Source organism: Vanellus vanellus (assembly GCF_965231255.1).
Source record: "Vanellus vanellus genome assembly, chromosome: 1".
In the NCBI taxonomy this organism is placed as follows: Eukaryota; Metazoa; Chordata; class Aves; order Charadriiformes; family Charadriidae; genus Vanellus; species Vanellus vanellus.
In genome coordinates this window covers 1,749,581-1,763,336 of record NC_138905.1, presented here as the reverse complement: position 1 = coordinate 1,763,336, position 13,756 = coordinate 1,749,581, and the positions used below count along the sequence as shown (strand labels likewise).

At 52.7% G+C, this 13,756-nt stretch overlaps 2 protein-coding genes across 3 annotated transcripts in view; one reads left to right on the top strand and one right to left on the bottom strand.

Annotated features, from left to right (window-relative positions):
- FBH1 (F-box DNA helicase 1) overlaps positions 1-6,202 on the top strand; it is a 31,950-nt gene extending 25,748 nt beyond the window's left edge. The window contains exons 16-20 of one of the 2 annotated variants that reach the window (XM_082498491.1): positions 282-479; positions 1,116-1,241; positions 1,881-1,987; positions 3,499-3,633; positions 4,508-6,202. In XM_082498491.1, coding sequence (XP_082354617.1) covers positions 282-479; positions 1,116-1,241; positions 1,881-1,987; positions 3,499-3,633; positions 4,508-4,621 — 680 coding nt within the window. In that variant the 3' untranslated portion in view covers positions 4,622-6,202. Of the gene's footprint in view, positions 1-281; positions 480-1,115; positions 1,242-1,880; positions 1,988-3,498; positions 3,634-4,018; positions 4,275-4,507 lie in introns of those variants that run through there. The other variant, XM_082498492.1, reaches the window with a different exon arrangement.
- Positions 6,203-7,739: 1,537 nt separating this feature from the next.
- On the bottom strand, positions 7,740-13,405 carry IL15RA (interleukin 15 receptor subunit alpha; the record flags this gene model as incomplete). Its single annotated transcript, XM_082491377.1, has 4 exons — positions 7,740-8,149; positions 8,264-8,394; positions 8,532-8,876; positions 13,333-13,405. 4 exons carry the CDS (start codon positions 13,403-13,405, stop codon positions 7,772-7,774), a joined length of 927 nt encoding a protein of 308 aa, XP_082347503.1. The 3' UTR covers positions 7,740-7,771.
- Between the last annotated feature and the right edge of the window lie 351 nt (positions 13,406-13,756).

The window sequence follows — 13,756 nt, the reverse complement described above, 5'->3', positions numbered from 1 at the left end:
CGCCAGCTCGAGGTCTCAAAGTGATGCTGCTTTGTGAAACTACCCGCTCTGATGAGACCATCGAGCTTTGATGGTGTTTTGCATCAGTAAAAAGAAAATCCTGAGCGAAAACCACCCATCACAGAGCAAGTTCATCCCAAGACCCTGCATCCCACAGCGGTGGTCCATCTGCTGCCCCACACTTGTCTTCCCTAATACTTACTCTGAAATTTTATTAGAATTAAAAAACGCCATTATATATGTCTGTCAAATAAATTCAATTTCTGCTGCTTTCTTTTCAGCGAACCTTGTTATAAATGACTCTTTTATCAAAAGATGGGAAGCGACTCAGGGCTTCTTTGGTTTAAAGGAATATGCCGAGCGCATTGATGACAAAGACCTGGAAGTGAAGATTGCGATAGTGGAGAAATACAAAGAGCGGATCCCTGAGCTGGTGCAGAAGATTGAGAGCAGCCATGTGTCACAAGAAGCCATGGCAGGTAAAGCCAAGCTATGTCTTTGATGGAGGAGCAAATTCAGGTCTTTTTTCAATCCAGCTTCAGTGCAAGAAAACACCTCCTTCTGCAAAAAAGTTCCATTTGGATCAATTCGATCTCTAGGGAGAAAGGAAGTTGAACAGCAGCTTTCAGGGTACATCTGGGACTCCAAGTGGAGTTCAAGGCAATGAATCTGCTACCAAAGGATTGTTCAATGTGACTTTGCTAGAGGCAAATAAACCTTTGGACACAATATTTCCTACAGTTGAAAAACCCTAGGATTTTATCCCATTTTTGGGATTCCTATTGGATTTACCTTGCAACTTGCTGACTAAAATTTGGGGAAGAGACAAAGGAATCGAGTGAAAAATTCACCAAATAAAGAGCATTCCTGTTTGGGAGTTGGGGCTGGGGCTCAGGCTGCTGACAATCAGGCATTTTCTTGGCAGGGAACTTGTCTTCAGCAGTCTAGATTCCCGATAGAGGTGCTGTGCTTCGGATTTGTATTTGGGGAGAAGTGAAATGAATGCAGAATGAAATAATTTCATTTGACTTGGCGCCTTGTGAAATTAAAAATACCGTTATTGCTGCCATGACTGATCTTTCTGCCTTCTTGTTCCCAACGTGTGCTGGTTACAGATTACCTAATAGGTACCGTCCATCAAGCCAAAGGCCTGGAGTTTGACACGGTGCTGATTGCAGATGACTTTGTGAATGTACCATGTCCCAGTGGCGATTACCAGAGAAGAACTAACTTCAGTATTGGTAAGGGAGCGGCTGTGTGTGGTACCCATCCTGATCTGAAAGTGGGAAAGCAAAGTGTGCTGCTGGCGCTTGTCCTGCAAGCCCGTGCTCCTTGGCATTGTCAAGTGCTGTCCTAGTGGTTATTGATCTTATAGTTTCCTTCACAGCGAGAGAGAGACAGGGGAATATTCCTGCAGTCGAGCTTGTAGCCCTCTAGCAACAGAGAAAGGCGGACTCCACGCTTGGGAAAGATGCCGCTTTGCTACAGTGCCACAGTTCATGCTTCGGAAGAGCCGGTCTCTTCCAAGGGAGCAGGGAGAAGCCTGCAGAGTGAGTCTAGAGACTGAGGAAACTCCTCCAGGGCCAAGTGCGTGCCTGGGAGGGGGAAAAACACATAGCAATGAGCTGCTTCTCTGGGCGTGTAGAGTCCTGCCTTTGCCTGGAGGGAGGAACGTGGAACAAGGCAGGAGCTATCAGTTGTATCAGGAACTGCACGGCAACTGCAGGGGAGTGCTGCAGAGCTGTGCTTCTCTGCAGGTTCATGCTCTCCCAGAGATGCACTGAGTGTCCTTCCAGAAGTACGAGCTGAAGCGTTAGAAGAATGGCAGAGCTGTTTGTTCTTGTTTTCTAAAGGTATTGATAATCTTTCCTCCAACCTAGGCATGTACCCTGAGGATGAATGGAACCTGCTCTATGTCGCAGTGACACGTGCGAAGAAGTATTTACTAATGTCAAAGTCCCTGGAGCACCTTTTAGCATTGGCTGGGGTAAGTGAAGTCTTTCCAAGGTAAGCGGTTGACACGCCTGAGGGATGGGATGCCATCCAGAGGGACCTGGACAAGCTTGAGACGTGGGTCCATGTGAAAATCATGAGGTTCAACAAGGCCAAGTGCAGGGTCCTGCACCCAGGTCGGGGGAACCCCCAGTATCCGCACAGGCTGGGGATGGAGGGATGGAGAGCAGCCCTGCCAAGAAAGGCTTGGGGATGCTTGGGGGTGAAAAGCAACATGCACTGGCAGCTCAGCAATCCTCCGGCATCCTGGGCTGCATCCCCAGCAGCGTGGCCAGCGGGGCGAGGGAGGGGATTGTGCCCCTCTGCTGCACTCTGGGGAGACCCCCCTGCAGTGCTGCCTCCAGCTCGGGGGCCTCAGAACAGGAGAGACATGGACCTGCTGGAGCAGGGGCAGAGGAGGTCCCAGAGATGCTGCAAGGGCTGAAGCCCCTCTGTGGGAGGACAGGCTGGGAGAGTTGGGTGTGTTCAGCCTGGAAAAGAGAAGGCTCCAGGGAGACCTTATTGTGGCCTTTCAGTACTTAACGGGGGCTAATAAGAAAGATGGAGACAAACTTTTTAGCAGGGCCTGTTGCGATAGGACAAGGGGTAATGGCTTTAAACTGAAAGAGGGGAGATTCAGACTAGATACAAGGAAGAAAGTTTTTTACGCTGAGGGTGGTGAGACCCTGGCCCAGGTTGCCCAGAGAGGTGGTTGATGCTCCATCCCTGGAAACATTCCAGGCCAGGTTGGATGGGACTTTGAGCAATGTGATCTAGTTGAAGATGTCCCTGCCCATGGCAGGGGGGTTGGACTTGATGGCCTTTAAAGGTCCTTTCCCACCCAGACCATTCTGTGATTCCATGATTCTAAATGACGGCTCTTGCAGTGGCATTCCCACCTTCTGCATCTAAACCTCTTTCAAACATCTCAGGCAGGATGGGGTGCTGCCAATTTAAAAAGGCGCCAAGAGAGACAATACCCACTACCCGTCAAATCTGCTCATCTCTGATTATTACGTTTGGAGGGGATATGTGTGGTAGAGAAGCATAAAAGAAGATTATCTTAAGATTCACCCTGAACTTAAGATTCATGCTGGGCATGGACTGTACCCTGAGGTCACATTTTTTCCTCGGTTCACGTTTCTCTGCACCATGATTTCAATAGCAAGGCACAGCAGCACTTCTTTTTTTCCTCAGTCCTTGCGTTTGGGTGTTGTCTTCCACAGATACTGACTTCTTACCTCAGCACAAGCGTGTAGGTTCCCTTTTCTGTCGGCAATTGTTGCCAGCACTTACTTCGCTTCCTTCCTCCTGAGCTGCTGCTGGCTTCTCTTGATTTTTTGTTGTCACCAGGAGTTTGGGGTTTTTTTTGTTCATTTTATTTGAAGAAAAAATAAATCATGTTGCAAGTCACTTCCCGAGGGATTAAAAAAATAATGAAACCACATATTCCAGTAACTCAGCTCCCTCTGAGTGGTGGTGTTCCCTTTTCTTCTTGTTTCATAGGAGCGTTTCCTTCGGGTCGAGCTGATGAGCGAGGCTGCGAAGGACGGCACCACCGTCGCCTGTTCAGTGCCACAGTGTAGGGGAACACTGCAGTGCAGCTCCCAGCTGGTTGTGAAGAAGCTCCCTTTGACTCACGTATGTCCCCTCCCTGGGCCTCTGAGACCATAATTCTGAATCTGGAGCCTTCATGAGCCGCTCCCGTCACGTGGGGGGTGGCTGTGCTCTGTGACTGTTCTGAGCTATTGCACCAGGGAGGAACAACCTGAGTGCTAAACTTCAGTGGAAGTCAGCAAGGAACATCCCATAGCTGGATCTCCTGCACACAGCTCCCCAGCCCTTTGCTTCTGCTCACAACCCCAGGTTGTAATTGGGGGTGGCTTCCCAACCGCACAATTCGGGGTGGTGGTGCAGTTCCCACAGGCCCACTCGAGCCTTAACCTCTCTTCTAAGACTAATTGTGTGACTCAGGTGGGGATGGTTTGGGGGTTTTGTTGTGTCAGATCCCATTTTTCACTCGTAGAGCCTCTGCCAAGGCCATGGAACATCTGTCTGGGGTTAGCAGAGCACCCCTTGCCCCTGCCAGCCAGCAGGAAGTGACAATCTGACTTCTGGATCCAGTTTTGGCTTCAGTCCCAACTTCTGGCTCTGGGGTTCATCCTTGCCCAGAAGGTGCGGTGAAGGCCAAGTTTCCTTAGGACTGGGATTGGCAAGCACGCTGTAAGTCTGGTGGAGCTCCATGTCCACAAGAGACGTGGATGGCTCCAAGCCATCAGCACGGGACATGAGCACTGAGATGGGGAAAACCTTGTCCTTCACCGGCAAAGAGCTGCACAGGGACATTTTGGTTGTTGCAGCTATTAAACAAGCTGTCCCATAAGGGATTTCCTTGCAAGGGAGGTGGCAGGAGATGCCTTGGGCACATCATTGCTCTCTTCCCTGGATGTGAGGGGGGTGTGTGTGAGGTTGGAAGCCTTCCTCTTCTCTGAAATCTCCTCTCTTTCCCCCACAGAGCAATGGCAGCAAGGATGCAGGTGGTTACCTTTGTCACGCTTGCACGCAGCAGCGCTTCGGCTCTCTGACAGCACTGACCTTTTTCCCAGCGTTTCAGGAACAGCCCATCTAGCCCTAACGAAGCCCTCCAGCTCCCCAGAGCCCTGGCTGCATCTCAGAGTCATCCTGGGTGTAGGACGAGACCTGTTGTCACATGCAAGCTCCAAAATCAGGTGGATATCGGAGCAGGATTTCAGACCAACTCCGAGAGGAACCCTCCAGGCTCTCCGCAAGGAGGTGTGAGACCTTTTCTCTAGCCCTGCCTTGCCCTCCAAGAGCTGGTCAGCATGGCCTGCACTGCTGCACAGAAGAATATGCACTATATAAACTGTATCGGACAGGACAATGCTTCATATTTTTTTTGAACATTACCCCTTCCATTATGTCTGTCACCAGGAAAACACCTCCAGTGACCAAACTGCCAGGATATCCCTGCCTATTCCATTGTGTCATGCCTTGGTGAAATCCCTCTGACCCACCCGAAGAGGAAATGCAATGCTGAAAAGTACCCAAAGAAACACTTTATTCCTAGAAAATGGACCTTTTCTAGGAGGCTATTTTAACGGGAAAAATTTCACTATCAGCTCTGGGAGGAAGTCATTAATATCCCCCAGCTGAATTAATTTTCTGTACTGGCAGCCAAGGGGTTTCCGCAGACTCTGTTTCCCTTGTCCCCGCAGCAAAGCATAAGGGGAGAAGAGAGACAGCATTTGAAGAACTGCTTGCTTTTGGTTTCAGTCTAACTCAGAGATAAACTGGAGTGCATTTTTAATGCTGAAATTAAATTTGTAACAAAAAAAAAGGCCTTAATGCTTTTTCTCTTGCCTTCTGTTAAGAAGTCATGCTGGGTTGTGTTTGTTTACCAGCCATCACAGTAGCAATGGTGCAAGCAGCATGGTGCTCTTGTAAATCAGATGGTGGCTTACGCTCTTTGAAGACACCGTGGTTCAGTGTACCAGAGCCCGTGTCATGTGGAGATCAAAACCGAAACTGATTTTGGAAGAGGTCTGCTCTTGGACATGGGCCCAGAGCCATGAGCCATGCCTGCTGGAGGAAGCTCGTGCATCCTGTTGATTTCCATGGTTATTCATTAAATGGTAGGGTAGGTGCTTCGCTGGCTCACCTTTCACTTTCGAAGCACCAACTCCAGAAAGGCTTGCCCTGTTCTGCTCACCTAAGCGCAGGCAGAAGTTCACCCAAGACTTGGACATTGGATGTAACTGCAAAGTTCGGCATGGACGTTGGACCAGGCACTTCCAGCAATCCCTTCCAGCCTCACCTGTTTTCCAGCCGTCCCACTGGGGAGAGGCAGTGCTGCTGCTGGAGGGTTTGGTCCGTCACACAGCCGAAGTGCTGCTTCCTCCAGCTCTGATGGTAAGATCAGCGGCACAAACAGGAGAAGACACAGCAGCGAGGAAAGGATGTGGAAGTTGAGTTGTTAGATACCTACTGTTTTCCAGCTGACTGCTAAATATCCTTTTGCCATCCAGCTGAGTGCTGGCAGCTGCCACCTTGCTGTCACCCTTTGCCACTAGAGCTTGGCACTACTGGTGGCCAGCGAGTCCTTGTTGCTGCAGAGATGGATTTCCCCTCTGTCCCTGCTGCCCTCCACACCATCGCAGCTGCCGAGACTCCTGACCAGACAAAAAATCAACCTCTGTGCATTATTTTATATACAATATATACATAAAAAAATACATAAAATGGCATCAGTATAAAGCTGCCTGTTCTGTAGTGAGGCAAGAACGAGTGGAAAACAACTTATGACAGACAGAGAAGGGAAAACTTGCAAAGGAAAATACTTCCTAGGTCGTGTTGTTGCCTTCAGTCTTTGGTAGTGTCTATAGTGAAATCGCTCCTGCTTGTGGCCCCGCGTGAGCAGCCGGAGCCAGCAGGCACCTGGGGTGAGTGCTGAAAGTGCCTCCGAAGGACCCCTGAGCTGCGTACAAAGGCCAACCCCCACAACTGCAGCGGGACAGCACTGGCACCATTTGCTGCGGTTGCAGGTTCACCGGCGAATGGCTGAAAAAGAGCAAGAAAGCAGTGAGGACGTGGCAGAGGGACGCTTGGCCAGGTCTGCCTCTCTCTGTTTTCCATGGGCAGCACTGCTTTCTGGTTTTGGGGGCAATTTTAGGGCACAGCAGCTCTAGGGAAGGGGCTGGTGTCCAGATGGCCCAACTTTGGCCCTGCTCCTGACCAGAGAACGGCCTCTACTTTGGCCAGGGCGGCCCAGCTTCACCCCCAGCACCCAAACCTCCTTCCCTGCACCCCAAACACCCTCTGCTGGGGCAGGCTGCCCCCAGCCTGCTCCCTGCTACACGCCAGCACCCACAGGACTACCTCCTCCAAATTCTGTTTCCTGATGCAGAACACCCACTGCCTCTGTCACCACCCCCAGAGCTTGTGGGCTCAGCCACCCCCCATTCAGCTGCACGATGGGACACCCACGCACCTTTGGGTGCTGGAAGTGGTGTCATCCATGATAGTCACTTGTTCAGGCTGGGAAGAGCGGCCGTGTGTCCCTGGAGTGAGGATGCTCCGCACAGAGGCACACTGGGGACCGGGATGTGCTCTGCCACATGCTGCCACTGCTCAGGGAAGCGTCCGGCTTTCCATCCAAGCCCAGAGCATCCTCTGGGCTGGCGGGTGCACCACGTTGCCCAGCAGTGGGTGCTCAGCCCATGGGGAAGAGGCCAGGCGGCAACATCTCGTTCTCAGCAGCGGGAGCCACCATGGGGATGGCCACCACTGCGTAATCTTGCACAGCACGCCTGTGGAGAGGAGAGGAGTGTCACCAGCACCTGAAGGGTTTGTCCCCAACTTTCAGGAAAGCGTAGAGGCCGAGGATAACTCATCACCGGGGTGGAAGGACCTCACAGGGCTCAGCACACTTACGTTTTCATCCTCCAGCAGCAGCAGGCCACAATGCCAGCGACCACCAGCACCAGGAGCGCTGCAGGAGAGATGCAGCAGCTGATGAGCATCTTCCAATGCACAGCCCCAACTCAAGTAAAACAGCACCGCAAAGAGCCAAAACCACTTTGTGCCCGTTCACAAGGTTCCCTCCCCACCCCGGGAAGAAATTTGGGTGCTCCATCCTTCCTTCCTCGGAGGTATTGCCCTTGGCCACGGCATAAACTTCCCACAGGCCCAAGGAGGGCTTTTAGTCTAAAAAATAGACAAAAATAAGCCTCTGCTTGCCAAAATAAACTTTTTGCGCAGCTTACCAATGGAAGAGGCCAGGGTCTGGATGGAAACTGCAAAAGAAGAGAGAAATTGAGATTTTTAGCTGCAAAACCAGGAAAGAGGGGGATGCAGGGGGCACCCTCACTAAAAAGAGGGCTGGAGACAAGGTTAAAATGCATTGAAAAAGTAAAAGAGCCTTTGCTGGTTGAAACCAGCCCCATTGGTGGGTTGTTTCCTCCAGAGAGGCGGCCTGACCTCCGACGTGGTCCATGGTGGTGGTGGGCAGCAGGGTTGTCCCCAGAGATGTTCCTGGGGTCGTCCCCTCTCCTTGTGTGGATGTCGCCAGTGGTGGGGTCATCTCTGGCAGCATGGATGTCTCCAGTGATGGACCATCAGGTGCTGGTGGCGCAGGTGACTCCCATCCAGCAGCTAAGAAATGGCATAATTTCAGGCAATTGAATTAATTGGATCACACAACTGAAATATTTTGCTTTCCACACCACGGTGGTTGTGGTTTTGCTGTGACCACGGTCACAGCGGCCCCAAACAAACCCCCTTGGGCTGCGTTTGCCCCTTCCTCACCCCTCTGGGTCGTCCTCTCGGTCTGTGGTGCAGTCGGGAGCTCAGGGCTGGGAGTTAGTGGAGGCAGAGCCGGGTCCCCTTCAGGAAGACACAACGAGGAAACACCATCAACGGCAGTGCCCACACCACCCTGCATCCCCCTCTGCCATGCCGGTGATGAAGGTGTCCCTGCTCCCTGGTCCCCATTGCGTCCCAGCTGCTGAGCAAGCGCTTACGGATACATTGCAGCGTGGTGTGGGTCCAGTCGGGCTTGCTGGAACCGTCGTGGAGGATACACTGGATGAGGCTGGAGGTACCGGCTTTGCGCTTGTAGCCCGGGTTGCATGTGTAGCGCAGGCGGGTGTTGAGCAGCGTGTTGTTGCCCACGTCAATGTGTGCGTTGGCCACGTCCTTGGGGCGGCTACATCGCGCTGGCACTGGGAGCACAGGAAAAAAAAAAGAGATAGTGATCACAACAGGGAGATTTGCACCCTCTGATCCTGGCTCGCTGTGCTGAACGGTACTCAAGGGGTGGGAATGGGTTATGAGTGCTGCCTGGGGCTGGGAGGGCCTCATCCAGCCTGCAAAAAGACAGCAGTGAGATGGCTGTGCATGTGCACAGGGGATGGAGAAGGGGAAAGCTCCATTTCTGGCATATTTGTAGTCATTTGTAATGGTTCCTCTGGTCGCCAAAGCCTTTTTTGCAGAATTTCATCCCTCTGCACTGACCATCCTGGGACAGCAGCCCTGGCTGCATCCCGCCACCAGCTGCTGCCTTTCAGCTGTGCTCACTGCCCCCTTTTTTCTCTGCTCATTTTGCAGCTGGATGTGAAAAATTCTAAGTGCTGCGTGAGTCCTCCAGCCACTTCCCAGGGGTTTTTCCCTGCTGGAGGCTGCAGACACAGCCCCGGAGGCAGCTGAAATCCGAGCATTGCGTGGCTGGGAAATGGGGTGGTGACAAGCTCTGAAGTATGGCTTTTCTTATCTGCAGAAGGGCTCATGCTTCCCCTTTGGCCCTGATTTGAGGTCGGTTTCACAAGAGGGTGTTGACAATTTCACTTCATTTCTCTGGTGCAATGGAGAAAGTTTCTTGGTTGCCCCAAAACTGTACCTGCGCCTGTACTCCTGCTGCAGCATGGGAATGGCTCACCGGTGACCCCCGCTGCCAGTTCCATCCCCCCACGCAAGAGGTGATGTTCCAGCACTGGAATGGAGTGATGCACAGAAGGGATAAAGCAATATACAGCCAGGCTGGTGTGGTCCCCAGCTGGGATGGAGCAATGCACGGCCGGGATGTGGTGTACGGACAGGATGGAGCAATGCATGGCCAGGATGTGATACATGACCATGATGGAGTGATGCATGGCTGGGATGGAGCGATACATGGGCCAGGATGTCATGCACAGCTGGGATGGAGCGATGCATGGCAAGGATGTGATGCACAGTGAGGATGGAGGAATGCATGGGCAGGATGGAGCAATGGATGGCCAGGACGTGATGTATGGCCAGGACGGTGCAATGCATGGCCGGGATGGAGTGATCCACGGCTGGGATGGAGCGACGCACAGCATGGATGAATCAGTGCCCAGCACGGATGGAGCAATGCCCAGCTGGGTTAAAGCAACACCCCACTGGGATGGGGCTGTGCCCAGCCAGAGTGATGCACATTTGTTATGGCGGGATGCACAGTTGGGCTGGGATCAGGAGTGGGATGGTGACAGAAGCACAGTGGGGACAGGAGCACAACAGGAACACAACATGCAGCAGCCACATGTGTGCTGAGCACATCGGTTCTCAGCCTCTGCTGACAAAATTTCTGGGAACGTTTCGAGGAAACACCACGGGCTGTTTAACAACACCCTCACACGTCGCCAGACCTGAAGCCATGCCATAAAATGAAGGAAAAGTCCTTCCAGTGCCAACACAAGCCGCAGCCACGTCTGCAAAGGGAGCACAGTTGGAAATCCAGCTGGAAGCATCAAAAATATCCGGAAAAAAGAGGGACCTGAGAGTTCTGCTTATGCCTTTCAGTTTTTAAACCTGATCTTGTCATCCTAATCCCACCGAAGCATTTTTTTCTGGTCGATTTGACTGTAAAATAATCTCCTCTTCCAAAAAATGCCCAAGTCCTCCGATGGCAAGATCCCAGTGTCTCTGCTCTCCAGGATCACGACTCCAGCAGCTCGCACTATTGCTGCATGGATTTCAGTTTGTTTGATGAGACAAAACACGTGCTAAGGGGGAAAAGGGGAGGAAATCTTTGGGGACTCGGGTTTTCAGTGCTGCTCCAGCCCTGGAGATGTGTGGTCAAGATTCGGGCTTTCTTTTATAACGCGGCAGTGAATTTGACATGGTGGAAAATGCAGATGGATGGGGAGAGCTGTGACCATGATAAAGCTCTTGCTTCCAAGCAAGGAGATCTGCAGTAACTACAAGCCTCTTGCTTTCTTATTTGCTTTTTTATTGAAGCAGATTGATGGATCCCCTGGATCTGGGCACCACCAGGGACTAACTAAGAAAAACTAACATCAGTCTTCTATTTTCCTGTTTAATTCAAGAAAAAGCTCACAAGACTCTCCCAGGATGGCCAAAAGCATCTCTCCGCTTGTCTCTGCTCCCTTGGAGCTTTCCAGATTGAATTTTCCCATTGTTGTGTCAGCCCAAGTGATCAAAGACTTGTTAGATTGTTAGCCAACCTCCCAAATGGTGCTGGGTACCAGCCTTCCTGAGAAAATACCTCTGGCTTCCTTATTTCCATCTGAATTCCCCGCATCCCATTGATATTAAATTTCCAGGTTGAAACATATGCACAACATCCATGGGTTTTTTTGTATCTGCATGGTTAATTCATCACTTTGCTTTTTGGCTTTGTCCACCAGTGATCTCAAATGATGCCGCTGAAGGTGAGCTCATCCCGGCACGTCGGGAAGCAAACCACCTGGGTGCCAGGCACATGGCCAGGATGAGTCCTAGGGATGGAGATGCTGCTGTGGTGTGCTGTTATCCCACGTCGCAGAGATGTCCCCCTCCAGCTTCATGGCGCTGCAGGGGGACGCACAACCACAACTAAACACCAGAGAATCCACACTGGGAAAACTTGAATATTTTTCTTAGAAAATTATCAGCCAAACGGTCAGAGTGGTGCTCATTTTCTGCTGACGGTTTAAAAACCATAAGCCAAAAAAAGTGGAGAAGAGAGACATTTCAGAAGTCTGTGCCTAAGACTGGAGAATTCACAAGAAACGCCCAAATCACAGAAATAAATAAAACTTTTTCATGTTTTTAACTGAAAAACATTTACAATCGATCAGCTGTGCTGGGGCTGGAAAGCAGGAGTGGACGTAATGCCCGGTGCGAGCATTGCGGAATGCATCGCTGCGGCTGGTGCAGAGGTGCTGCGGCACCTCCTGAATTATCCGTCGACTGAATTAAAAGCAGTGAATATTACTCCTGTTCTCTGACATCTGAGAGAACCACGTTTTCTTCCCTAAACGATGGCCCTGATTGCATCGTCGCTAGCAGGAACATCACCTGCAGGTCCAGGAGGGGGCTGTCGGAGGGGGCTGCCTTCAGGGAAAGCTATTTTTAGCCTGTTCCTCAACGTGCCTGGCAGCCCACATAGTTCTTCTGCCTTATTTGCTGCTGGAGTCATTTTACAGCCCTTGTTGCACCCGTCAGCTGTTTAGAAATGGGAATAAATTCATTTTCTAGGACGTTGCGGCTTCGGGGGCAGACAGGAATGTGGTGGGTTGATCTTGGTTGGGTGCCAGGTGCCCACCAAGCTGCTCTATCGCTCCCCTCCTCAGCAGGATGGGGCCAGGGCGGGGAGAAAAATAAGATGGAAAAAAAAACCCTCACAGGTCAAGATAGATAGAGAGTTTAATAAAGCAAAAGCAAAGGCCATGTGCAGGAGCAAAGGAAACCAAAAGATTTGTTCTCTACTTTCCAACAGCAGGTGATGTCCAGCCACTTCCCTTGAAGTTGGGCTTGAGTACACGTAGAAGTTGCTCTGGAAGACAGATGTCATAAGAAAAATGTCCCCTCTTCCTCCTCGTTTCTCTTAGCTTTTATTGCTGAGCAGACATCACACTGTATGGAATGTCCCTTTAGTCAGGCTGGGTCAGCTGTCCTGGCTGTGTCCCCTCCCAAGATCTTGCCCACCTCAACCTCCAAGGGGGGAGGGGGGTGGGGTGGGGTGTTGGAGAGGCAGCTCTGATGCCACCAACACACAGCGCAGCAGTATGAGGGCAAATTAACTCCAATTCAGCCAGAACCAGCACAAGGAGCCAGGAGAAGGGACAGCACTAAAGCTGTCCCCAACCTTTGCAGTCCCTTCCAGCCTCATTTCCTGTGCTTCCACACAAATCCTTCAAAATTCCGACGTTTTCAGTTAATTAAATATCTCCTAATGGTCTTGCCGCCGCCACCAGCGGCTCTCCAGGGCTGTCAGCATCGTGGTCTGTGCTGAGCCGTGACGGTGATTTTTCCCGAAGTTGCTTTCGGAGAGGCGAGATGCGATGTGACATTCCCAGTCTGGTGGCGATGTTCAGCCATGGACAAGTCCCAGTCCCGTGGAAAACCCACAGACCCCACCCGGGGTGTAATCCCATGGTGATGCGGCTCCCGTGGGTTCATGTCACAGACCCTAAAAATCACCCCCGGCCTCCCTGGACACTCGTGGGGAGGTGGTGTGGGCACCCCGGGAAGGGAGGTGGGCATCGAAGGGGGTGCAAGGGGAATGCGGGGGTGCAGCTTGAGCACCCCGGGGTGCAGCGTGGGTGACCCAGGGAGAGAAGGGTGCGTGGGGCACCCCAAGAGAGGTGTGGGCACGCAGGGAGCGGCGTGGACACCCCGAGGTGAGCCGTGGGCACCGCGGGGGGAAGCCCGGGCACCCTGGGGAGTAGCGAGGGCACCCCGGGAAACTGAACGGGCACCCCCGGGACAGCGTGGGCACCCCGAGGAGTAGCGTGGGTACCCCGGGGAAGGCGTAGGGCATGCCGGCAGCGGGACGGGGACCCCCGGGGGAGCCCCGCTTACCGGTATCGGCGGCGACCCAGGGCAGCAGTAGGGCGACGGTAGCGCAGAGCAGTGGCAGCAGCGACCGCGCCATGGGACGGCGGCGGCGGCGGCACCGGGGTCGGGCCGGGCCGGGGGCTCAGGGCTCCCGCGGGGGCTCCGCGGCGCTGCCCCGCCGCCCGGCGTGGCCCCGACCCGTCTTCCCCTTTCGCTTTCGCTTTCGACCCGGGGCGACCGGGAGGGACGCACCGCCCTGCCGGGATGAGGAGCCCAGGGGGAGGGAGGGGATGCAGTGCTGGGGAGAGGGGGGGCAGAGGAGGTGCAATACCCCTGGGCGGATTCGGTACCCGAGGGGGGAATGCAATACCCGGGGGGATGCAATACCGGGGGAAGAGGGGGATGAGATACCTGGGGGGGATGCAATACCCGGGGGGATGCAATACCG